At 43.7% G+C, this 27,283-nt stretch overlaps 1 protein-coding gene across 3 annotated transcripts in view; it reads right to left on the bottom strand.

The window, feature by feature from the left end:
• The window catches only part of LOC119858626 (store-operated calcium entry regulator STIMATE-like), a 106,885-nt gene that overhangs the window by 18,543 nt on the left and 61,059 nt on the right, over positions 1-27,283 (bottom strand). For 2 of the 3 annotated variants that reach the window (XM_038409675.2, XM_038409677.2), the window contains exons 2-4: positions 21,983-22,031; positions 15,169-15,264; positions 11,314-11,435 (exon numbers count right to left, since the gene is read on the bottom strand). In XM_038409675.2, coding sequence (XP_038265603.1) covers positions 11,314-11,435; positions 15,169-15,264; positions 21,983-22,031 — 267 coding nt within the window. The remainder of the gene's footprint in view (positions 1-11,313; positions 11,436-15,168; positions 15,265-21,982; positions 22,032-27,283) is intronic. The other variant, XM_043518516.1, reaches the window with a different exon arrangement.

Below are 27,283 nucleotides of genomic sequence, written 5' to 3'. Positions count from 1 at the left end.
TCGGGTATTCTTGTTTTAATAAAAAGCATGGAGCTAGTTCAGTGATGTGCATTCCTGAAAAGTGGGTGTATGAATGGAGAGAATGTTGATATACCCATGTATATCAACATACTGACTAATTTCTGGTAATATTCACAAACAAGGAATGCTGGCTAGTAGATATTTAAGGTGTTAAGTCCTAAGAAGGATTACTACTAAACTTTGGAGGATGGAGTTCTAACTTCTGTTACATCAACACAATTCCAAGTAATGTCACTGGGGTTACAGAGGTGAGCTGGGTTTCCCAAGTTAGATACAAGCACTTAGGTAGAAAAAAATTCCTTCCTTCAACATCAAAACCTAAGGTGAGGCTTATTTCAGTGGCACAGGTTCTCTTTTGTGAAGATGTGCTATCTGGTATATGCATGTCCAAAAAACATGAAAAAATGTGTTGCATATCAAAATAAAGGGCCTTTCTGAAATTTTAAATAGGCAAAATAGGGTTTGATTTACGGTGTGAATATGTAACTGAATTGCAAGTTTTCTTTAGTACTAAATAGTTGTGTCTAGAAATACTCCATATGTAATAAAATCTCAAGTATAACTGCACTGAGAAGTCAATTAACACCAATGATTCAAAGTATCTAGGGACTTGAGAGCGTGAATCACCATTACAGGAAGCCTAAAGACACAAATCAACTCAGTCTAAGAATGGGTTTATTGCAGAACCACTATGTTGTTCCACTGAGCTTGGCAGCATTTCTATTATAAACATCTGATGTTAAGATTTACCACTAGAAAACCCTTTGTTTGGAGTTAGTCATAAAATTCTTAAGTCTCCTGACACTTGTATTTCACAAGGTCATTTAATTTTTTGTGCACTTTTGCATTAATCACCTGTTTTTTAAAAAATCATATGGTAGTTACAGTACTTTTCCAAAAGTTGTTTTTCTGTGTTAAAGCACAGAAAATTTAATTTAATTAAAAATTACATATTCAACCATGCATAATTCTTTTCTACATTATTTGTAAAGCATCTGTACTGAGTGTTAGCTCTGAAACTTGGCTAGAAGATTCCCAATCCTTGATCTTTAAATGTGGGTGGCTTAGTTAAGTTAAGGCTTCAAGTTCAATTGATCTTTGACTGCAACCTACACAAAATTATCTTGTAAAATCAAAACATTGTTGAATATTCTGGAAGAAGACTAGCTATTTTTTTTTCTAGTAAGTTTTCTTTATATTTTACAAAAAGGGTAATACCTTGCAGACAGGCTTCCATTTGTATTGTATGCCTTGCTAACTGAGTTAAGTTTTTTTAAATAAGGAAAAAGTTGTTTATTAGGTGTTCCCGTGTAATACCCTAGGTATAGCAACTGCTATATTCCGATAGCAATTAAAAAACTGTAAAGGGATTGTGGCAGAGCACCGGCCTTGCCTCCGGAGGTACTGGGCTTCTAGGTGCTTAGAGTTTGCCTCACAGGTTTGCTGTGACCCTCAATGTAGTCTCTCTCCCCTCCTAGAGGCAAGGGCTACAGCTTACTTAGTCACCATCATTGGTCAATCAATGACTTTGGTGTAAGAACCCTCTTTAATCCGTGTGTGTGCGTGCGCGCGCGGGGGGAGTTGGGGGCAACCCAGGCCCACCCTCTTCTCTGGGTTCCAACCCAGGGACCCTAATTGGCAGCAGAAACAGGTAGTTTTCCTATACTACCAGAGCTATAGCCCTTCCCTGGGCTAATTCCCCAAACAGCCCCTCCTAGCATCCTCCTTGGTACCTGACCATGCTTTTTCTCCTGGGTCTTTTACTGCGCACCTTCTTTCTCTCAGTCTTCCCACAACACACCTTCCTACTCCCAGCTCCTAGCAGCCAGCCTCTCTGAAGGGACTTCCTTTTAAACTAGTCCCAGATGGTTCTAAACAGGCTTCAGGTGATCTGATTAGTCTGTTTCTTTTGATTGCTCCTACTCAGTTCTTAATTGGTTCCAGGTGTCTTATGGAGTCTGCCTGACTTAATTGCTTCTAGCACCTTCCTGACTGCTCTGCAGTAGCCTCTGCCCTGATCACTCATGAAACAGAAAACTATTCATCCAGTGTGTTTCCTTCTACCAGACTCCTGCACCCAATTGGTCTGGGTCTGTCACATATCCCTCCCCCTGCTCAACACCAAGGGGTTGGGCAGCTTGGGACAACAAAGTGCACATGTGACAAACCATCGGCATTGCCATGGCGGCTCCTTGCTCTATGTTGCACATGGAACACGAAAGGTTGGAGGGACAAGAACCACCAGGTTACCCTGGAGTTCTTCTCCTTGTTTCACTGCATCCATTGAAGTGAGGCATGTCAGTTACAAGGACAAATCTACACCCAAGCAGGTAATAACGTTACGCTTCCATGGCCCATTTAACAGTGAGGCACTTCCTCTCAACCACTAAATATTTTTGTTCCCTCGGAAGGAGTTTCCTGCTGAGGTAGAGTATTAGGTGCTCCTCCTCCCTGACCATCTGTGAGAGGACAGCCCCTCACCCCACCTCAGATACATCTGTTTGTAGGATGATTTCCATGGTGAAATCCAGGACCATCAATACAGGGTTATTGCAGAGGGTAGTCCGTAGGTCTGCGAATGCCTCTCTGCTGCATCAGACCATCTGACTGGATCAGGGCCACAGGCCTTCACTAAGTCCGTTAGGGGACTTGCCCTTGTGGCAAAACAGGGGATTAAACGCCGGTAATACCCCACCACCACTAGGAATGCTAGGACCTGCTTCTTATGGCTCGGCTGGGGCCAATTTTGGATGGCCTTTAACTTGTTCAGTTGGGGTTTTACCAGACCTTTTGCTACCACATAGCCAACATATTTGGCCTCTGTGAACCCTATGGCGCACTTGACAGGGTTTGCCATAAGGCCAGATCGCCTGAAGGTATCAAAGACTGCCCCCACCTTCAAGTGGGTTTCCCAGTCTGGGGTATGAATAACCACATCATCCAGGTAGGCCGCAGCATAGCTGGCATGGGGGCATAATAGCTTGTCCATGAGGCATTGAAACGTAGCTGGGGCCCCATGTAGTCCAAAAGGAAGGACAGTGTATTGGAAAAGACCCTTTGGTGTAGAGAACGCCATCTTTTCCTTCGCGTCTTCGGCTAGGGGAATCTGCCAGTACCCTTGTCACGTCTATGGTTGTCAAGTACCGGGCATTACCCAGACGGTCCACTAGTTCGTCTATGCGAGGTACAGGTTATGCATCAAACTGGGATATCTCAGTTAGTTGGCGGAAGTCGTTGCAGAGCCTTGTGGTGCCATCAGGTTTGGGCACCACCACTATCGGGCTGGATCACTGACTGTGGGATTTTTTGATGATCCCCATCTCCAGTGTTTTTTTTACTTCCGCTTTTATTTCCTTCCTTTTGGCTGCTGGTACCTGGTAGGGCCTCATTGTTACTCTGGCCCCGGGGTTCATGACGATGTGGTGATATGTTTCATTTGTGCGACCTGGCTTTGTCGAGAATACATGTTTCAGAGTAGCAGCCATGTTAGTCTGTATTCGCAAAAAGAAAAGGAGTACTTGTGGCACCTTAGAGACTAACAAATTTATTAGAGCATAAGCTTTCGTGAGCTACAGCTCACTTCATCGGATGCATTTGGTGGAAAAAACAGAGGGGAGATTGATATATACACACAGAGAACATGAAACAATGGGTTTATCATACACACTGTAAGGAGAGATCACTTAAGATAAGCCATCACCAGCAGCAGGGGGGGGGAAAGGAGGAAAACCTTTCATGGGGACAAGCAAGGTAGGCTAATTCCAGCAGTTAACAAGAATATCTGAGGAACACTGGGGCGTGGGGTGGGGTGGGAGGGAGAATTAACATGGGGAAATAGTTTTACTTTGTGTAATGACTCATCCATTCCCAGTCTCTATTCAAGCCTAAGTTAATTGTATCCAGTTTGCAAATTAATTCCAATTCAGCAGTCTCTCGTTGGAGTCTGTTTTTGAAGCTTTTTTGTTGAAGGATAGCCACTCTTAGGTCTGCAATCGAGTGACCAGAGAGATTGAAGTGTTCTCCAACTGGTTTTTGAATGTTATAATTCTTGACGTCTGATTTGTGTCCATTCATTCTTTTACGTAGAGACTGTCCAGTTTGACCAATGTACATGGCAGAGGGGCATTGCTGGCACACAACGGCATATATCACATTGGTAGATGCGCAGGTGAACGAGCCTCTGATAGTGTGGTTGATGTGATTAGGCCCTATGATGGTGTCCCCTGAATAGATATGTGGACAGAGTTGGCAACGGGCTTTGTTGCAAGGATAGGTTCCTGGGTTGGTGGTTCTGTTGTGTGGTGTGTGGTTGCTGGTGAGTATTTGCTTCAGATTGGGGGGCTGTCTGAAAGCAAGGACTGGCCTGTCTCCCAAGATCTGTGAGAGTGATGGGCTGTCCTTCAGGATAGGTTGTAGATCCTTGATGATGCGTTGGAGAGGTTTTAGTTGGGGGCTGAAGGTGATGGCTAGTGGCGTTCTGTTATTTTCTTTGTTGGGCCTGTCCTGTAGTAGGTGACTTCTGGGTACTCTTCTGGCTCTGTCAATCTGTTTCTTCACTTCAGCAGGTGGGTATTGTAGTTGTAGGAATGTATGATAGAGATCTTGTAGGTGTTTGTCTCTGTCTGAGGGGTTGGAGCAAATGCGGTTATATCGTAGAGCTTGGCTGTAGACAATGGAACGTGTGGTATGATCTGGGTGAAAGCTAGAGGCATGTAGGTAGGAATAGCGGTCAGTAGGTTTCCGATATAGGGTGGTGTTTATGTGACCATCGCTTATTAGCACCGTAGTGTCCAGGAAGTGGATCTCTTGTGTGGACTGGTCCAGGCTGAGGTTGATGGTGGGATGGAAATTGTTGAAATCATGGTGGAATTCCTCAAGGGCTTCTTTTCCATGGGTCCAGATGATGAAGATGTCATCAATGTAGCACAAGTAGAGTAGGGGCATTAGGAGACGAGAGATGAGGAAGTGTTGTTCTAAGTCAGCCATAAAAATGTTGGCATACTGTGGGGCCATGCGGGTACCCATCGCAGTGCCGCTGACTTGAAGGTATACATTGTCCCCAAATGTGAAATAGTTATGGGTGAGGACAAAGTCAAAAAGTTCAGCCACCAGGTTATCCGTGACAGTATCGGGGATACTGTTCCTGACGGCTTGTAGCCCATCTTTGTGTGGAATGTTGGTGTAGAGGGCTTCTACATCCATAGTGGCTAGGATGGTGTTTTTAGGAAGATCACCAATGGACTGTAGTTTCCTCAGGAAGTCAGTGGTGTCTCGAAGATAGCTGGGAGTGCTGTTAATGTAGGGCCTGAGGAGGGAGTCTACATAGCCAGACAATCCTGCTGTCAGGGTGGCAATGCCTGAGATGATGAGGCATCCAGGATTTCCAGGTTTATGGATCTTGGGTAGCAGATAGAATACCCCAGGTCAGGGTTCTAGGGGTGTGTCTGTGCGGATTTGTTCTTGTGCTTTTTCAGGGAGTTGCTTGAGCAAATGCTGTAGTTTCTTTTGGTAACTCAGTGGGATCAGAGGGTAATGGCTTGTAGAAAGTGGTGTTGGAGAGCTGCCTAGTAGCCTCTTGTTCATACTCTGACCTATTCATGATGACGACAGCACCTCCTTTGTCAGCCTTTTTGATTATGATGTCAGAGTTGTTTCTGAGGCTGTGGATGGCATTGTGTTCTGCATGGCTGAGGTTATGAGGCAAGCGATGCTGCTTTTCCACAATTTCAGCTCGTGCACGTCAGCAGAAGCACTCTATGTAGAAGTCCAGGCTGCTGTTTCGACCTTCAGGAGGAGTCCACCCAGAATCCTTCTTTTTGTAGTGTTGGTAGGAAGGTCTCTGTGGGTTAATATGTTGGTCAGAGGTGTGTTGGAAATATTCCTTGAGTCGGAGACGTCGAAAATAGGATTCTAGGTCACCACAGAACTGTATCATGTTCGTGGGGGTGGAGGGGCAAAAGGAGAGGCCCCGAGATAGGACAGATTCTTCTGCTGGGTTAAGAGTATAGTTGGATAGATTAACAATATTGCTGGGTGGGTTACGGGAACCACTGTTGTGGCCCCTTGTGGCATGTAGTAGTTTAGATAGCTTAGTGTCCTTTTTCTTTTGTAGAGAAGCAAAGTGTGTGTTGTAAATGGCTTCTCTAGTTTTTGTAAAGTCCAGCCACGAGAAAGTTTGTGTGGAAGGTTGGTTCTTTATAGAGAGTATCCAGTTTTGAGAGCTCATTCTTAATCTTTCCCTGTTTGCTGTAGAGGATTAGAGCCAGAAGAGTACCCAGAAGTCACCTACTACAGGACAGGCCCAACAAAGAAAATAACAGAACCCCACTAGCCATCACCTTCAGCCCCCAACTAAAACCTCTCCAACGCATCATCAAGGATCTACAACCTATCCTGAAGGACGACCCATCACTCTCACAGATCTTGGGAGACAGGCCAGTCCTTGCTTACAGACAGCCCCCCAATCTGAAGCAAATACTCACCAGCAACCACACACCACACAACAGAACCACCAACCCAGGAACCTATCCTTGCAACAAAGCCCGTTGCCAACTCTGTCCACATATCTATTCAGGGGACACCATCATAGGGCCTAATCACATCAGCCACGCTATCAGAGGCTCGTTCACCTGCCCATCTACCAATGTGATATATGCCGTCATGTGCCAGCAATGCCCCTCTGCCATGTACATTGGTCATACTGGACAGTCTCTACGTAAAAGAATGAATGGACACAAATCAGACGTCAAGAATTATAACATTCAAAAACCAGTTGGAGAACACTTCAATCTCTCTGGTCACTCGATCACAGACCTAAGAGTGGCTATCCTTCAACAAAAAAGCTTCAAAAACAGACTCCAACGAGAGACTGCTGAATTGGAATTAATTTGCAAACTGGATACAATTAAACTTAGGCTTGAATAGAGACTGGGAATGGATGAGTCATTACACAAAGTAAAACTATTTCCCCATGTTATTTCTCCCTCCCATCCCACCCCACCCCCCAGTGTTCCTCAGATATTCTTGTTAACTGCTGGAAATAGCCTACCTTGCTTGTCACCATGAAAGGTTTTCCTCCTTCCCCCCCCCCCCCCCCACCCGCTGCTGGTGATGACTTATCTTAAGTGATCACTCTCCTTACAATGTGTATGATAAACCCATTGTTTCATGTTCTCTGTGTGTGTATATCAATCTCCCCTCTGTTTTTTCCACCAAATGCATCCGATGAAGTGAGCTGTAGCTCACGACAGCTTATGCTCTAATAAATTTGTTAGTCTCTAAGGTGCCACAAGTACTCCTTTTCTTTTTCGAGAATACATCTGGATGATCATCTCAAATACCTCCTTCTTCTGGACTGGCGTTAAATTGGGACACACCCTCACCTGTTCTGGGATTTTGTCCACTGGGTACGGGTCTTCTCTGACAGCTGCACATGCCTCTCAGGCATGCCAGGGTTTCAGAAGGTTGACATGGTATATTTGCTCTAGTTTTCAATGTCCCAGTTGTCGCACCTTGTAATTTTACCCCCCCCCCACGGGTTCAGCTATTTCGTAGGGGCCTTCCCAATTGCCCAATAGCTTACTTTCTGCCACAGGTACTAGTGCCACTACTCGGTCGCCAGGTTGAAACTGCCAAACTTTGGCTTGACAGTTATAGTAAGCCCGCTGGGCCTCTTGGGCCTTTTCTAGGTGCTCCCTCACTATGGGAGTGACCCAGGCTATCTGGTCCCTCATTTGTAGCACATGCTCTATTACATTCTTCCCCTCACTGGGTTCCTCCTCCTGAGTTTCCTTGGGTGCGTCCAACATGCCTCAGGGGTGGCGTCCATACAATAGCTCAAAGCGGGAGAATCTGGTGGAAGCTTGGGGAACTTCATGGATGGTGAACATGAGGTACGGTAGTAGGTTGTCCCAATCTTTCCCATCCTTGCTTACCACCTTTTTTTTAATCAAGGCCTTGAGGGTCTGGTTAAATCTTTCCATCAGACCATCGAGGTCCGCAGGGTCCGGACATGGAGCAGGAAACACAGGTCCTTCATTAGCTTGGACATGAATGGTGTTCCTTGGTCCGGGAGGATTTCCTTTGGTAGCCCTACCCAGGTGAAGATTTCCACAAGTTCTTTACAGTGCTCTTGGAGGCCGTGTTTTGTAGGGGAACAGCTTCTGGATACCTGGTTGCACAGTCTAGGATGACAAGCACATACTGGTGGCCTCGGGTCATCTTCTCTAGCAGCCCCACTAGATCCATGGCGATCCGCTCAAATGGAACTTAAATGATCGGCAGTGGTACCAAAGGGCCTCTTAGATGCGGAGGAGGGCTGCGCAATTGACATTCAGGACAGGAGGTGTAGTACTGCCGGACATCCTCATATATCCTCGGCCAGAAGAACCTGAGCAAGATTCGCACCTGGGTTTTCTCCACACCCAGGTGTCCTTGACTGCGGGCAAGGTTTAATATTGCCCTCTGGTGTTTTCAGGGTACTAGGAGCTGGTGTAACTTTGGTCCTGCATGTGCATGACCCGGTACAGGAGGTCCTTCCTGATTATGAAGTACGAGTTTTTCCTGCTAAGGGTACCCCATCTATCTCGGCCACCTCCTTCCTGCACTTCATACCTTGAGTCCTCTACCTGGTCCCGTCCAAAAGTTGCCCTCCTGGGACTTATGAGCTGGAACTCTGAGGGATCTTCTTCTACCTTCTCACTGGCTCTGTGGGGTTGGGGTTGGAACCAGTTTCTGAACCTGCCTGCATCTCGGGGTCCTTCCTTTTAATAGCCCAACTCTGCTCGTCTGCACAGGCGGCCCTTTGTCCTTGTAGCAGGATTTGGGTACCCAAGGCCTTGGCAGCCTCTCTTTCCCTTTTTGTCTTCCAGCCTCCCCCGTGGGTGGGGAATAGTTCCTGGTATACTTCCGTGAACACAGGGGGACAACATTCTGCTGTGGAGGCCTCCCTCAGTTCGGGGAGCTCCTCTTCCTCCCACCCCTCCACTGGGAGCAAGTTTCCAAACCTGGGAAAAATCTCTTCTGATGAGCACAGGATAGGGGAGGTGTGGGACCACCCCTACTTTCACCTAGTGACATTTCCCTGAACTTCTAGCTTTACTGGTATGATGGGGTAGTAGCTAACAGTCCCAGGGACACGTTACCCCTGTGTGTTTAGCCTGTGTTAACTTGCTGAGCTTTACTAATTTACCTGAGATCAGGGTGATAGTGCTCCCGAATCTATGAGCACCACGGTTTCTACCCCATCCACTTTTACTGGCCTTGTATATTTGTGGGGAGTGACTGCGACCCCCACAAAGTTGAGGAGGGAGCATGGGCCACTCCAGTCCCCAAGATTACACTGCATGGGCTCTTTGAGGTTGGGGCACTGGCTGCTATGCATAACCCAAGCTCTCCACACCCATAACACCTACAATTGCTTCTCCTATCCCGTGGATTAGGAGGTTTAGCCTTGGGGTTTCCCCCACCCAATCCATTCCCGTCCTCCTGGAGTCCCATCTGGTCTTCGGACTCTCTCTTCTTCCACCTAAGGGTCCTGGGGTGTCTGGTCACCTGAACCCCTGGGGTTGGCGTTAGTCACTTGCCTCATACGGGGCCTTCCCTAGGTAGATGGGTCAATTCCCTGGCCATCAATCGTCTCTCTACCAGCACGACTGTTTCATCGTAGGTGGATGGGTTGTGCTTGCCTACCCATGTACAAAGGTCTTGCGGTAGTCTCCACATAATTGGTCTATGACCAACATCTCCAAAACTTTCTCTGAGCTGCATGCCTTAGGCCGTACCCACTTCCGAGCAAGGTGCATCAGATCGAACAGCTGAGACCTTGGTAGCTTGCTCTGCTGATGCTTCCAATCATGGAACTTCTGGGCCCATACGGCTGCCATCATCCCGATCAGGCCAGGAACTCTGTCCTCAGCCAGGGGTAGCTAGCTGCATCCCTGGCAGGCAGATCAAAATAGGCCTTCCAGGCTTCTCCGCACAGAAAGGGGGCGAGAATACTGGCCCACTGGTCCTGTGGCCATGCCTGATGCTGAGCAATTCTTTCAAAAGACAGGAGATGTCATCCCTGGCCATCATTTTTGGTAGACAGCCTGCTGCCCTTGGAGTTTGTGTCTCTCCAGGCCCTTCGGTTTGGTTGGGGAGAGTCTTTAGTTGGTCCACTACCTCTCAGAGGAGAGCTCGATCTTGGGTGGCTTGGTTCACTAACAACTGGTTGGTTTCTTGTTGTAATTGGGTAGATTCCTGCACTACCATCCCTTGTATCCGGGTAGCCTCCTGCTGGGTTGCCATGGCTTGTACCAGAGCTTTCACCAATTCCTCCATTGTGGTGAGGGCACACTGACCCTTAAAAAAAACAAAAAAAACAACCAACTCCCCGGTGCACCCTTTCCCCCCCCCTCCCACCCTGCCGTGTTGCGACCAAGAATCCCACTTTTCACACCAGCTGTGCCAGAGTACCAGCCTTGCCTCGTGGGGTCCTGCGCTTCTAGGTGGTTGCCTCAGAGGCTTGCTGTGACTCTCAATGTAGCCTCTCTCCCCTCCTAGAGGGGTGGGTTACAGCTTACTGAGTCACCATCACTGGCCAGTCAACAGATTTGGTGTAAGAACCCTCTTTAGTCCCCGTCTTCCTTCTCAGAGAGCATTTGTGTGTGAGGAGACTGGGGGGAACCCACGCCCACCCTCTTCTCCGTGTTCCAGCCCAGGGACCCTAATTGGCAGCAGAAACTGGTAGTTTTCCTATACTACTGGAGCTATAGCCCTTCCCTGGGCTACTTCCCCAAATGGCCCCTCCTAGCACTCTCCTTGGTACCTGACCATGCTTGTTCTCCCGGGTCTTTTGCTGTATACCTTCTTTCTCCCAGTCTTCCCACAACACACCTTCCTACTCTCAGCTCCTAGCAGCCGGCGTCCCAGACAGTTCTAAACGGGCTTCAGGTGATCTGATTAGCCAGTTTCCTTTGAGTGCTTCTAATCAGTTCTTAATTGGTTCCAGGTGTCTTATGGAGTCTGCCTGAATTAATTGCTTCTAGCACCTTCCTGACTGCTACGCAGTAGCCTCTGCCCTGGTCACTCAGGAAACAGAAAACTATTCATCCAGTGTGTTTTCCTTCTATCAAACTCCTGAATCCAACCAGTCTGGGTCTGTCACAGGCTGCAAGTCAAGTGTTAGACTTGACTATTACACAACTGTTTGTGTAATAACGTTTAACTGACCATCTTTAAAAGCAAGTGCAGTGTTACTGCAAGGCTCTACTCTTCAATTCATTTAGTTGCAAGAACAGAAATATTTACCATATTCACCAAAGCGAAGGGACTCCCATTGCTGCCATTCCACAATGCTGCTGACTGCACGCACACCAGTGTAGATTAGCAGCATCCCTAAAGTGGCATCCAGCAAGAAGTTTATAAGGTACCTGGAAGGGGGGAGAAAGTACAGAAGAGAAAATCATGAGCATGATTTTTTCCCCTAGAGTTAGCGGGTATCATATTACTGCAACTAACAAAGGGTAAATTTGCTTGCCTCTCTAAAAGGCCAGCATCACTATGAGATTTTAAAAACTTGAACAGTTATGTATTTGCTCCCATTTCTTATCCAAGATTTTAAATAGTTTTATAACTACCCCATTAATAGTGTTTGTCCTTCAAGTTAAATGAAGCTCCATGTATTTCTGTGTACAAACTCCAATTTGCATTTTATGTCCTCAAGTTAAAACCAACTTCATCTTCCCACTCTCATTTCACTATTTGGAAAGACGTTTTTTAAGTGGAGCCAGAGAACAACATTTTATTTTAAATACACCTTGTTTCTTATATAGCTTGGAAAACAGCTCAAAATGAAAAAAAAAAATCACACTCATTCCAGTCATGGAAAATATGGACTTGCTGCATGTGGATGTTAAAGAAGGCACAGCTCTTACGTACGTGAGATGCTGAAGCAATCAGTTTTTCTACTGAAAAGAAACGCTTGTAGACCAAGCTATGAACAGCCCAGTGCTGAATACAAAATATGTATGGTGTAATAACTATAGAATACAAATTTAAAGTAATTCCACCAAACATTAGACTGGACTGATTTAATTCCACCAAGTCAATTACTGTATATAACCATTCTGAATAAGGTAATTGTACGTATCTTCAGAAAAACTGTCTAAACCCCCTTTTCTTTTTAATATATATAACTATTTCAATCGTTATATAGTTGCTACTCTATTGTTATATTGTTTTAAAAGAAACTTCGCTGTATGGTATACACCAAAAGCTAAAGGGATTATGGAATTTAAGTGAATCATGAGTTACATCTTCACCAGAATGTCCCCAGAACATCTTGTAAGTCAATGTATCTCGTTTGCTAATCACTCTTGGTTGAGCAAGGTAACAGCTCAGGTGCTACCAGTGACATGACATTAAACTGTTCTTTTAAAGGCCACGTTGAGTTGAAAATTTTTAACATGAATACTTGAAGCCAGTCAGGGGTCTTGATGGTCCTCTTTGTACTGCTACCTGGGATTCTTGCTTCCACGTGGATGGTGTGCACAAGTACAAAGGGTGACAACATTGTCTGTTTTACTTGCACATTTGCAGGAGGAAAACTGGTGTCTCAGAGGAAGCTATTGGCACTCTTTAGTGCGGGGTGGGCAAACTACGGCCTGTAGTCCCTGCGGCCCGGGTGGGAAGGGGAGGGGGGAAGAGGCAGAGAGCTCCATGCATTGCTCTTGCCTCCAGGCACCACCCCCTGCAGCTCCCATTGACCGGGAACGGGGAACCCTGGCCAATGGGAGCTTCAGGGGAGGTACCTGGAGGTGCAGCAAGGGCGGCACGCGGAGCCCTGTGCCCGCGCCCCGCCAGGGACCGCGCAGGGACATGGTGCTGGCCACTTCCCGGAGCGGCGCGGCGTGGGGCCAGGGCAGGTGGGCAGGCAGGCAGCCTGCCCTGGTCCTGGTGCCCACCTCTGCCACCTCGGAGCCACTTTAGGTAAGCGGCGCCGGGCCGGAGCCTGAACCCCTCCTGCACCCTGCCCGCCAACTCCCTGCCCTGAGCCCCCTGCCTGCACCTCACACACTCCCTGCCCCAACCCCCTGCCCTGAGCCCCCTCCTGCCCTCTGCACCCCAACCCCCTTCCGAGCCCCTTCATACACCCACATCCCTCCTTTGCCTCAGTCCCTTACCCTGAGCTTGTTCCTGCACACCGCACCTCCTCCCACACCCTGCACTCCCTCCTGCACCCCAACCCCCTGCCCCAGCCTTGTATACAATTTCCCCACCCTGATGTGGCCCTCGACCCAAAAAGTTTGCCCACCCCTGCTCTAGTGATTGGAAGAAAAGGGCTGTGGTGGTGAAATGGGTACTATTAGAAAGAGGAGGTAGCGTGTAAAGGGATAAAATGGTAGTCTCCCAAACTGAACAGTTCTGAGCCTCAACACCAGTTTTGGGATTCAGAAGAGGCTCAGCAAGAATATAAAATGAAAGCAAAACTTCTGTTGACATGCCATTTTGCACCCAAGTCTTACACACACAGCTTTTTGTGCAGAATTGGTATTTCCATAATAATTTTTTTTAAAATGTTAACACAAGTCTGCTTCAAAATTATGATTAAAAGGACCATATAATCAATTTGTAAGTGTTTAGCAGAGGAACCAACAAGCAACACAAGTATCGCTAACACAAACCACTTTATTCCAAAGACCACAAGAGGTCACTGCAGTCCGAAGAGTGGGAAAATATCTAGTAGGCTATGTTATAGTGCATTTGCTTGCTCCTTTCTAATTAAGTGTTTAAATTACAATCCTCCTTATGTTAAGGTATTTAAAATCATGTTCAGGGTTTTTAACTTGCACCTCCCTGAATTCTGAGTACAAGTTTCTTGATGCCTTTTTGCACTCCCAGAAGTTAAAAATGACTCAGTTTAGGTGAAAAGAAAAGGAGTACTTGTGGCACCTTAGAGACTAACAAATGTATTTGAGCATAAGCTTTTGTGAGCTACAGCTCATTTCATCGGATTCCACTGAATGCAGGTCCAAAATTATATACTGTTAAAAGTGGTTTTACAGCACCCATTACCAGAAGAGTAAGCTGTTGGGCAGGAGCGCATTTCAAGAAAGACCCCAAAGTCTCCTCCATTTCCTTCTGTAGCTGCTGGTAAAGACTCAGGAGCTCAAAATTGTCTCAAAGACATAAATCTTCAGAATTAACATAATGGAATTTATATGCATAGTCAAATGCTCAGAGCATAATATTGCAAAATTAATGTTTTCTGAATTAGCCTCCTACATGCAGAGCAACATTTTTCAGCATTAACAGTGAAAGTAATACTGCAATAGCAAACAAGCATTTAAAAAAATAGACAGGAAAGCCATTACAAAATATCCTCAGACACCACTCTGACTTAATATTCATGCCTGACTGGATTAATGTAAGATTTTTGGAGTGTTTATGCATGATACTTATTGGAACCATAGTAGATTTTCTTAGCTCTCTAGGATCCCCTACCTCCTTGACCACCTCCTCCCTCCCCCGTCAACAGCCTTGTGTTACAACCTTTCCTTCTGTTAGGATGTGGTATTTAATGATTAAGGTTAAGATTTTGTCAGTTATTTTTAGTAAAAGTCACGGACAGGTCGTGGGCAATAAACAAGAATTCATAGAAGCCCACAACCTGTCCTTGAATTTTCCTAAAAAAACGAGGGGGTGGGGGGGGAAAAAGGACTGATGATCCCAGCCCACGGCACAGCTGCAGGGGCTGAAGCCGAAGAAGTCACAGAGGTTTGTTAAAGTCACCGAATCTGTGACCTCCATGATTAAATCATATCCTTATTAATGATACACTCATTTGGCAAGAGAGGAGCGGTGTGTGTGTGTGTGTGGGTGTGTGTGTAGGCGGGGTGATGTTTCCTTGGAGATACAAGGTGCTTTCTCCCCTCAATCCAAGGTGTCAGGACACTCAATTGCCTCTCAATGATTCACAGTGACAAGGAAGTGATACCAGAATTCTGATCATCCATTAGTTATTCTTAAAATGTGAACTTTCAAAAACCCCTCATATAGTTCCTCAGATTCTTTTTCCAACCATCAACCCCCAATTAAATTGTCAATGAATCTCAGAAAAGATATTTCCCTAAAGGATAGTTTACTCAAATGCACAGCACTCACAGTGAACAAGGGTCCTCTTCAGTTAGGTCTGATAAATACACATTTGCAAAGTGTATGAACAACATCCCTATGGCTTGTTTGGACGTATCTAAAAACCTGTATAAAATAAAAAGGATTGGATTTTGAAAAGTACTTACATTAAACAATCAAAATATAGCAGAACCTTGCTAATTCATACTAATTAGTCAGAGCCCAGTACTAATTATGGACTTTTTCAAATTACCAAGTCATAACATTCATTTCTGACAAAGTGCAGTTTTAAATTTGTACTTTGTAATGTACTTGTTCTGAATAATCAAGTTCTTTATAACATGAAACTTCACTAACACCTCCTTCTGTTATAATTTAAGCAGTGGGGAGACGCTGCTAGTATTTTGTGTAGATTACAGAATAGCATTACAGTAACAGTAAAGAGTTTAATAGAATTTTATAAACAAATATAGCACAGTCTTGCTAGAAATATTTTTTTATTTTTTATTTATGCATTTATAGTAGGTTTGTGGCAGAGCGAGGAATACAATTCAGATCACCTGGCCATTAGTTCTGCACTTTAACAGCTAGATAATGCTCCCTTTATCTAAAGTCTAGTTTATTAAAAAGCTGATGTTGATTATTTTAGTCTGGAAGTAAATGGCTATACTGAATGTCAATTAATTTACAATATCTTCCATTGTTGAATGCCGTGTTGTTGTAGCCATGTTGATCCCAGGATATTAGAGAACCAAGAGGGGTGAGGTAATATTTTTTTTATTGAACCAACTTCTGATGGTGAGAGCGCCAACCTTTCGAGTTTACACAGAGCTCTTCCTCCTGAAAAGGTAACTTGAACAAGGAACTTCTTTTGCTCACCATTTCATTCAGCAGCAGTTCTTGCTCCCTGTTTTTTTTTTTAAATAAAATGTAGTCCAACAGAAGCTTTGCAATGAAGACAGTGTTTGTTTCTATATAGTACTTGTACAGGATGTGTGTGTTGCTGTTACTTCCTCCTCCTCTAGCAAGGAGTCAGCAGCACAGGTAGGAGCAGAAAATAAAAACATGCTCAACTGTCTTCTAACACCTGCACTTTCCTCTCACCCCACCACCTCCAAATAAATCAAACAGACTGGCCATTAATAGCGAGAGAAGGTGGGTGAAGTAGTATCTTTTATTGGACCAGCTTCTTTTGGTGATAGACAAGCTTTCAAGCTTACACAGAGCTCTTCTTCCTCGAAAGCTTGTCTCTTCCACTAACAGAAGCTGGCTCAATAAAAGATATTACCTCATCCGCCTTGTCTCAATTAAATTACAATGCAAGTTATACATCAAATATTACTGCCAAGTAGCAAACTAATTTAGAAAAAAAGATCCCGTCACTATGGCAAGTTTTAAAAATACGAGTCCTTTACACTAGGTGCAGATTCGGTCAATGAGTCCAGATCAAGAACATTCTCTTTTCTTCTGCACAAAATTAGAGGGGTCAGTACACATTTTATTCACATCACTAAGTATGGGAAACATGAATCAAAACAGAATCTGGATGAGCTCTGTTCTCTCCTTTTGTTACTTAATATTTTTCTCCTTTTCTTTCATTGTCTATTCGCAAAAAGAAAAGGAGTACTTGTGGCACCTTAGAGACTAACAAATTTATTAGAGCATAAGCTTTCGTGAGCTACAGCTGTGGCTGTACAGAAGTGAGCTGTAGCTCACGAAAGCTTATGCTCAAATACATTTGTTAGTCTCTAAGGTGCCACAAGTACTCCTTTTCTTTTTGCGAATAAAGACTAACACGGCTGCTACTCTGAAACCTTTCATTGTCTATTGTTTCCTTTGCTGGTTTTTTGCATTAATTAAAAAAAATTCTCCTTTTTAAAGACCCAACAGTGTTCTTGCCCTGTATTCTTGTCCCCTTCCTGGTTTTCTTGTCCCTTAGCTCTATTCTCTCAACTTCAGCACCAGATGCAGGGAGTCAAATGTAGGAAAGGAGAAAACAGCAAGTTACCGACCTCATCAGCACCAATAAGTACCACACACATCAGCTGGGAAGTTTAGGAACTAGATGTTGTGTTTTAAAAATAGAAAACTACTTGTTGAGGGGCACCTACTAGGAATTTCAGCTCCAGATTAATTTCTAGTATGTGGGAAGCAAAGAGTTTTAGATTTTCAATTACTTTAAAGTTTAGGATTCGTCACTGGAAACAACATTTTAAAGTGCTGAAGCTCATTGCAATTCCTAATTTCTAGAATAGCACCTGATTCACATCAGCCTCAGCTGATACCAAACATTAAGGGAGATCAAGCTTACTTCATTATGAGATAGAAACATCAGAAGATCCAATGAAGACTAGGTTAATCAGGCCTCAAAGCCATAGTCTTCAGCCAGTAAGGAATAAACAGACTTCCACTTTTTTGATGCTTCCTATCTTTTTGTATGATCTTGGCTAGCAGCAGAACAGGTGGGAAGTCATATAGGAAAGACGTTGCCAAGCTTTGTGAGAGGTCACTCAACATCTCACATGGTGCACAAAGAGGACTACTGCTGTTTCCAGATGCCACGTGGTCACCAGGTCAAACTGATTTACAATGGTGACCTAGCATCTGGAAACTGAAATGAAGTGCCCTGTGGCCTATGCGCCTTCCTACTTTTCCATTGTTCCTGAGAGAGAAGAGAGTATACAATAGAACCTTGATCTCCACAGCCAATGTGATAATGCAGAGGGGACTGCAGGAATTACTGGACAGGTCTTGTATGTTCATTGATGCATGTTTATGCATGAGATCAGCATTCCCAGTACGCTCCAACAAAACTGCAGTTTCTTCCATGACACCACTTTTCCTTTATGGCCATCTTCATCTTCTATTAATATTTTGTTGAAAAGAGACTTTGTACCTGACAGCATTCACCCTAAGGCCAGGCCTCTGACTGACTTCTCTGACATTGTATGTTTGTTTTTATCTGAATCCAAGGTACTCCAAGAACAATATCACAGTGTGCTGATTTTTCAGGTCTCTCTGTACAAAGCCCTGATCAGTAAAACTGTCCAGGCAGAGATAAAATTGAATTTTCTTCTTCCTTAAAGCTGGTATTAATACTACATTGATCCTGGAAGAGAACTGGAAGCACTAGCCAGAAGAAGTGGTAATGATCAAAATCAAACAAAACAGTGACATCCATATGCAAAAAGAAAGCTGTCTGTGGGGTAATGATCGAAGCTGAAAAATGGTGACATCCATATACAAAAAGGAATAGTTGTCTCTGGGATGTAAAAATGGGAATTTCTTTTGACAGAGTCTGGCAGAAGCCAAGATTGTACGTCTACTTTTCTGATTACTCTGAATAACCTCAACTTCCCATAAAGTTTCCCATTGTAGCAATAAGAGCTGGGGACTGATTTGCATGAGCATCTGATCTCAGTGATGAAGGCCCCATATACCTACATGAAAGAAGTGTCCTGCTATCTTTTTCAGCAAGACACCCTTATGTCATAGGATTTCTAGTTGAGAGCTCATACTTGCAATACTGCCCACCCATGTTAGTACTGCTTATGAAAGCATGTGAGGGCACTTAGTGAGTTTAATGGAAGGGCCTGTATAGTAAGGAGGCCATAGTTCAGGCAAAAAATCTTCCCCATTTAGAAATAGTGACTCCCTGACAATATGGGAGAATAGTCACTTGCCTGTAAGCCAGTTTTTCCCAATCTTGCCTGCCTCCTTTCCTACTTGCAGGAGGGAGGCAGAGGCAACCCTGCCTGGGCTGTGGAGACTGTGCCTGAGGGTACATTTACACTACAATGAAGATATGATATTGCATCTTGTACAAGTCCACACAAGACTGATGTATCTAGATCAAAGCTAAGGGGCAGAAGAACAGGCTAGCCACTTGGATATGTACCCAGTCCTTGTACTTAGGAGGCTAGCCTCTGCTGCTGTCCCTGCTTGCATGGCTACACTCCCATCGTTGTTCAAGCTAACTTTGATCTAGCTAGATTGAAGCTAGCTCAGGTATGCTTACACAAGATGCAATCACACCTCCCAGGTGCAGAGCAGACATACCGTGCATCTCTTTTGGCCTCTCCAATCCAGCCTAGTTTCTTTTGTGCCCAGACTGGGTTGTGGGGGAACTGTATTCTTCCCACAGAGCTGGCTAACCTCCTCAACGAGACACTTGATTGCAGGGAGAGAGATGATGCAGGAGGCCAAGATCTTCCCTTTTGCCAATGGTTTTCCCTTGGCCTAACTTATCTCCTGATACCTGCAAAGACAACAGCTGTTGCAAATGCCTCCCAAGAAGAAGCAGCACTAAGAGGACAGTCTTTCCAAAGGCAAATGCAAGCCCAAGACACTGCTGGAAACTAGATGGACAAGTTATTGAGCCAAAATATTATATAGAAATTTTAAATAGAAAGTTGAAATTTCTCTTAGAAAAGCTCTGAGCAGAAGATGGGGCTGAGTCACATGTCACTGTGGAGGCAGATAAAACTGAAGGGAGCTTCAATGGATACGACATTCCCCGGCTGCCAGTGAATGACAGATCTGGTTCTGTTCTCAAGCTGTAAGCAGGCTGAAGGAGCATACTAATGTATCTGGTGACCTTTGCACAACGAAGACTGATAGATAAGAAGGGGAAATTATATATAATGAATGCACTACATTCATTTTCAGAAGGTAAGTCATGATCCTTTGGATGCAGGTTCCACCAGGTATACGATACTTACTGAAGTCAAACTATTCCCATGCTGGCTGATGGAGAGGACCAGACTGGCTTCTTTCAATCATAACTCAACTGAAGTTTGCTTTAAGTCAGTATTTCATAGGCAACCAAATAATGAGTTAAAACTCTACAAAACAGTTCTCTAGGATCATATGATGAAACAAACAGCATATAAAAATACAGAATTTATTACCAACTTCAACTGCTGAATAGCTGCATGTTGATCATTGGATCAAACAGTGAAGTTACACAAGATAATGTTAACATCTTCTAATTAAATCTGATGCTCACACAAGAGCAGAGAATTCCAGTTACATGTAATGCAGCTAGAAAATTTACTCTAACAACAAGCAGCAAGGAATTTACTTACAACCAGTGTCAACTTCTTTCATGAAGATCAGATAGGTTCTCTAAATTGGCCAGTCTTGGTGTTCATTTTAGATAGTTTTGTCTGGCATATGTTAAAAATAAAACTGTTTACACTAGGTAGTATATGTATTCAGAATGGTTGGGTCACATTTTTAAGCTTGGATGCCAAAAAATATCTGGGACCTAATTTTTAAAGGTGTAACCTTAGCTGTTTTCAAACAGCAGTTGTTTCTGCTCAGTACTACTGAAAAGCCATGTCCAGGTACTTATTTAGATTTCAATTTACAAAAAGGTACCTTTAAAAAATAGTTCTATTTAGATGCCTAAACAAATTTTTTAGCATCCAAGTTTGAAAATTTGGCCTGTAATTTAAGACCCCATTTACTTTTGAATGACTTAGTATTTTTCCTGATATTTTTGTGGTTTAATTTCATTTTAAAGCCTTTTCTTTAAGAAATATTAGGCATGTCAATAAATGAAAAAACAGATGACAAAGGAAAAAGACATTTTGGGGGTATTTTGAATAGTGTTTATATGAACCCACACATCAGCTAAGAGTCCAAGTTTACCAAGCTTTAACAAGACATTCTGCTTTTCAACATTATGGGCCAAATTCCGCCTTCAATTAAATACATGGATCCCAAAGCCTCAAGAAGGATCTGCACAGGCATATTTTAGAGAAGATTTAGTTCGGTGTACAGAAAAGGGAGTAAAACAGCTACTTTTAAAAGGATACCTCAAGCTTTCACACAAATATTTTTTTATGTTTAGCATTTAGAATAAGATTTCTAAAGGGGTATGTAGTAAGACAGAACAAACAGGAAAAACGTACAGTAAAATAATGACTGGAATATTTGTGGCACCTTAGAGACTAACAAATTTATTAGAGCATAAGCTTTTATGGGCTACAGCCCACTTCATTGGATGCATAGAATGGAACATATAGTAAGATAGATATATAGATATATATATACACACACACACACACACACACACACACACACACGCACGCACAGATAAGTTGGAAGTTGCCATACAAACTGTGAAAGGCTAATTAGTTAAGATGAGCTATTATCAGCAGGAGAAAAAAAAAAACTTTTGTAGTGATAATCAAGATGGCCCATTTAGATAGTTGACAAGAAGGTGTGAGGTTTAGAGTAGCAGCCGTGTTAGTCTGTATTCACAAAAAGAAAAGGAGTACTTGTGGCACCTTAGAGACAAATTTATTTTAGCATAAGGTGTGAAGATACTTAACTTAGGGAAATAGATTCCAGCCACTCCCAGTCTCTATTCAAACCCAAGTTAATGGTATCAAGTTTGCATATTAATTCAAGCTCAGCAGTTTCTCGTTGGAGTCTGTTTTTGAAGCTTTTCTGTTGCAAAATTGCCACCCTTAAATCTTTTACTGAGTGGCCAGAGAGGTTGAAGTGTTCTCCTACCAGTTTTGAATGTTATGATTCCTGATGTCAGATTTGTGTCCATCATTCCTCATGTATTCCCTTAAATCTGACTATTAAAGTGCTTTCACATATTATACATTAACACGGCTGCTACTCTGAAACCTGATATAGTCTGTATTCGCAAAAAGAAAAGGAGTACTTGTGGCACCTTAGAGACAAAGTCTCTAAGGTGCCACAAGTACTCCTTTTCTTTTTGCGTATACATTATATGCAAATGATCATTCTTTCATTTTCCATGAGCTGAACATCTAGGATATAAAAAACATTCTAGGAGCTATTAATAATTAAAAAGACTTACCATATCCTCCAAGGACGTCTTTCATGCTTTGGTTCTCTGAAGCGTTTTACTGAAAGAAAATTAAAGAAAATCAGTGATTCCCAATGTAACAAAAATAAAAAAATTAAGAAGTAGATCAGCATATGGAGGTGTAATATTAATTTATACTATTGAAGTTCTTTATTCAGAAACATGCTTCAACATATCAAATTCCTAGGGACAGCCACATAAAGAGCAATTGGTTCATGGAGGATAGGTACATTAATGGCTATTATCCAAAATGGTCAGGGACGCAACCTCATACGCTGGGTGTCCTAAACATCTGACTGCCAGAATCTGGGATTGGACGACAGGGAATGGATCACTTAATAAATGCCCTATTCTGTTTATTTCCTTTGAAGCCTCAGGAACTGTCCACTCTAAGACAACAGGATATGGGCTAGAAAGACCATTGGTCTGACCCAGAACAGCTATTCTTATGTTCTAAGCAATAGACTTCTTTTTTCAGTTGCAAGGTTTTCTCTACTTTGATAATCAATGATTACAGATTTTTATCATGTGCAAATATTTAGCTTCATAGATATTAAGGTCAGAAGGGACCTTTATGATCATCTAGTCTGACCTCCTGCACAACACAGTCCACAGACTCTCACCCACCCACTCCTGCGATAAACCTCTCACCTATGTCTGAGCTATTGAAGTCCTCAAACCATGGTTTAAAGACTTCAAGAAAAAGAGAATCTTCCAGTAAGCGACCCGTGCCCCATGCTACAGGAGGAAGGCGAAAAACCTCCAGGGCCTCTTCCAATCTGCCCTGGAGGAAAATTCCTTCCCGACCACAAATATAGTGATCAGCTGAACCCTGAGCATATGGGGAAGATTCAGCAGCCAGATACCCAGGAAAGAATTCTCTGTAGTAACTCAGATCCCACCCCCTCTAACATCCCATCACAGGCCATTGGGCCTATTTACCATGAATATTTAAATATCAATTAATTGCCAAAATCATGTGATTCCATCATACCATCTCCTCCATAAACTTATCAAGTTTAATCTTGAAGCCAGATAGGTCTTTTGCCCCCACTGCTTCCCTTGGAAGGCTATTCCAAAAGTTCACTCCTCTGATGGTTAGAAACCTTCGTCTAATTTCAAGTCTAAACTTCCCAATGACTAGTTTATATCCATTTGTTCTTTTTGTCCACATTGGTACTGAGCTTAAATAATTCCTCTCCCTCTCTGGAATTTATCCATCTGATATATTTATAGAGAGCAATCATATCTCCCCTTAACCTTCTTTTGGTTAGGCTAAACAAGCCTAGCTCCTTGAGTCTCCTTTCATAAGACAGGTTTTCCATTCCTCGGATCATCCTAGTAGCCTTTCTCTGTACCCGTTCCAGTTTGAATTCATCCTTCTTAAACATGGGAGACCAGAACTGCACAGAGTATTCCAGATGAGGTCTCACCAATGCCTTGTATAACGGTACTAAAACCTCCTTATCTCTACTGGAAATACCTCACCTGATGCATCCCAAGACCGCATTAGCTTTTTTCACGGCCATATCACTTATTTTCATCATCCTGGTGTCCTTAATTATGGTCATTCATCCAGCAAATAATAATCCTTAATCCTAGGTATCTTGGCTGATTCAGGAAAATGCAAAACTTAATGCAGTTGACTTCTTCTGTCCCTTGCTACTTTGAAATAAATAAGTCAATGTATGCAGAATAAAGCATAGTTGTGCAGAACAAAGTGTTTAAATTGACAAGACTAGAAACAGAAAGCATAAAAATTAGTATAATTCACAGGGCAAAGGCGGTCTACTCCTTGCTTGACGAAGTGTACTTTTATGGCTGGATAGTTTTGATGATCTTTGTGTAGCTTGCGTTACTCAAAATTAAAGCAAAACGTTCTTTCACATCAGACAAGTCCTACACAAAAGAGCATTTTAGTGCCATTTACTTCCTACTTACAAAAAATCAAGTATTGAGTGATGCCAATTACATAAGCCTACAAAAATAAACAATAAGGTAAATTGTTCACCCCTTGCACAATTTGTAATGCAATTAATAAGTGCTCTTCTGCTGTAACCTTGAGTTACTAATTTGTTATGTGTGTCTAGATCAATGTTTCTCAAATGCAGCCACCATTGCTGCATATGGCCACCAGGGGCATTTCTTGCAACCACACCCTCCTGGGCAGTGATGGGGTGGAGGGAAGTGGGAAGCAGTGGTCCCTCCCCCAAGGCCACCAGTAGGGGTTGGACCCTCCTGCCCTGAGACGCAAATGCTGGAGGAGCAAGCAGCTAGCGAGTTCTTCACCTTCCTGGCGACAGTAGGGTTGGGGCTCCAGCCCTGGAGTGGCGGGCAGCAAGCTCTGGCCACAGAGCTCCAACCCCCGGGTGAGGGGCTCACCTCCCCACATTGCCCTTGGCCCCCGCCAGCCCATCATGCATTCCCCCCGTCCCCTACTTTCCCGCTACCATCCTTCCCATCCAAGGCTTAATTTGTCCCCAGGCTTGCCAGGACACAGTCTGCTGCTGTGAAAAGTGATATTTGTGTGTGTTAATATCACTTTTCACAGCAGCAGACTTACTAGCTAGCAAGTCTTTTATAAAAAGCAACCAAAAAAGCAAAACAAACAACAACAAAAAACACAAGAACCTGCAGAGCACCTTATTTGTGTTTCTGTTCTGTTTAGGTCCAGTAAAGAATAGAGACAACTGTACAGTATTCTTATTATTGAGTCTGCAAAAAGATTTAATAAATTACAATGATTTGGACGTGTGTATGTGCATATTTGTTTGTTTTTCCTGAAGTTAAATATTTCAGGAAGAATAGTCAGCAGGGCCACCAGCAAGAGTTGGTGGTCACACTTTGAGGCCACCAAAATTTTTGTTGTGAGAACTACTGGTTCTAGATACTACAGATGTCCGAGATAGATACAGCACACCCAGCAGCAGTGAATGATGGGGTGGGAGGAGAATAGAAGGAATTAGTCAAGCTTTGTTACTTAGAGAGATCCATTGTGGGGAAGGAAATGGAGGTGACTGGAAGATAATGGATCATTTTAGTTAGATTTAGAGACAGTCAGTCACTCTGTTAGCTAATAAAGCAGAAAATAGCAAGTTAACACATTAAGGGTAAAGTCTCAGATAAAGCAAGGAAATTCTGATTTAGTCTACCATAGTGCAAGATTCACCTCATAAATAGGACTCCCACATGGAGACCATATGTATTGCAATACTTAGATACAAGAGGGTTATGCGAAGATGCCATCAATATCCTGGCTAGCCAGACTGCTATTGCTTGTCAAAGTCTAGGAATCAAACAACCCTAATGCATGGAAATATTGGAAACAAACTTAACATTTCATTTTTTAAAAATAAACGATACTAGGGTATTTTTAGTAGTACGCTATGGATTTAAATTAGAACTAAAACACGAACGACTTTGCTTTGTTATGTTTGTTCGCATAACTCATTCATAAATTTCAGGGATTTGCACTGGGTTTCTGGAAAATGAGGGAGGTGTTTTTTTTAAAAAAAAAAATATATTATATGCCTCTCAGGTTATCTGTTTGATATTAACCTGCCTACATGCCAGGAGTTAAATTAAAGGAGGCTATAGAGGGGGGAATGCACAGTTCTCCCATTTAGGGCAGCCTCTGGTATACATCTTCAAATTCGCGAGATGCTACTTTCAGGTGCCAGTAAACTTAACAGGATTTGTTTTGCCAAGGCTGAGATCATAAAAGACCCTAAGCAGCTAAAATAGTTCCCCTGACAGAAAAGGAGGGGGAACTGGTCACTGGGATATGAGGCTGACATATAGACTAGGAGAAAAATAGGAGCTGCAGGCAGGCAGTCTTTAAGCAGGGCCTTAGCATCTAGTCCTAAAAGGATAGGTAAGATCCATTAATTAGGCCTCAGTTATTTGTAGCCTTTCCTCTGTATGCTTTGTACCTCTAAGGAATGAATAAGTAAGGCTACAATTCTGTCACGGATTCCGTGACTTTCCAGAACCTCTGTGACTTCTTCTCGGTCAGCCCTGGGGCCGCCGGAACAGCTGACCAGCAGCCAGTCCCAGGACTGCTGGAACAGCGGTCGGCGTTGAATCAGCTCCTCCCAAAGGCTGGAGCAGCAGCAAGCCCCCTCACTCCCCAGGTATTTTAATAAAAGTCAGGGACAGGTTGTGTGCTTCTGTGAATTTTTGTTTATTGTCCGCGACCTGTCCCTGATTTTTACTAAAAATACCTGTGACAGAAGATGAAAAAACAAACAGTTACCTCCCTTTTTGTAATGGTTGTTCTTTGAGATGTGTGGCTCATGTCCATTCCATTCGAGGTGTTTGTGCACCCACATGCACAGTTATCAGAGATTTTTGCCTTAGCGGTATCCATAGGGTCAGCTGTGGCGCTCCTGAGTGCTGTGCTCATCTGCTGGCATATTATGCACTTCCGACCCTACGCCTTCTCAGTTCCTTCTTGCTGGCAACTCCGACAGAGGGGTAGGAGGGTGGGTAATGGAATAGACATAAGCAACACATCTTGAAGAACAACAGTTAGGAAAAGGTAGATAACTTTTTTCTTCTTTGAGTGCTTGATCCTGTTGATTCCATTCTAGATGACTTGCAAGCAGTATCCTCGGAGGGGGGCTTGGAGGTCATAGTCTAGCGGCTTGCAGCACTGCTCTAACAAAGCCAGGATCATCCTGGGTCTGCTGGGTAAGTGTGTAATGGGATGTAAATGTGTGGACGGACGACGAGGTGGCTGCCCTGCAAATGTCCTGGATAGGCACCAGGGCTTGGAAAGCTGCCGCAGAGGCTTGCGCCCTGGTTGAGTGGGTGGTTACAATTGCCGGGGTGGCACTTTTGCCTGATTGAAGCAGCAGTTAATGCAGACAGTGATCCAAGAAGAAATTCTTTGAGTGGACACCAGACAACTTTTCATCCTGTCAGCCACAGCAGCAACTGTGTTGACTTGCAGAATGGCTTGGTCCTTTCAATGTAGAAGGCTAGTGCTCTCCTGACGCCTAGGGGATGCAACCTACGCTCCTCCACCAACTTATGCAGCTTTGGGGAAAAAAAGACAGGTATCTAAATGTCCTGGCCTGTATAAAACTGAGACCACCTTGAGGAACGGCCACTTATAGCATGGAAGAATACCGTGTGACCCTGCACTGGTGGATGGAAGGCCGATACTTCCACTGACACCACTTCCACTGCTCCTAGGCTCAGGAACTGCCCCACCTCCTGCTCGAGCAGAGCTTTGTGTGAGGGGTCCCCCAGGAGGAACGGGGGATGGTTGGGAGGGAAGAAAGTAAA

The sequence above is a fragment of the Dermochelys coriacea genome, chromosome 7 (assembly GCF_009764565.3).
Source record: "Dermochelys coriacea isolate rDerCor1 chromosome 7, rDerCor1.pri.v4, whole genome shotgun sequence".
In the NCBI taxonomy this organism is placed as follows: Eukaryota; Metazoa; Chordata; order Testudines; family Dermochelyidae; genus Dermochelys; species Dermochelys coriacea.
The sequence above is the reverse complement of the archived record's forward strand: the minus strand, read 5'-3'. Positions and strand labels throughout refer to the sequence as shown.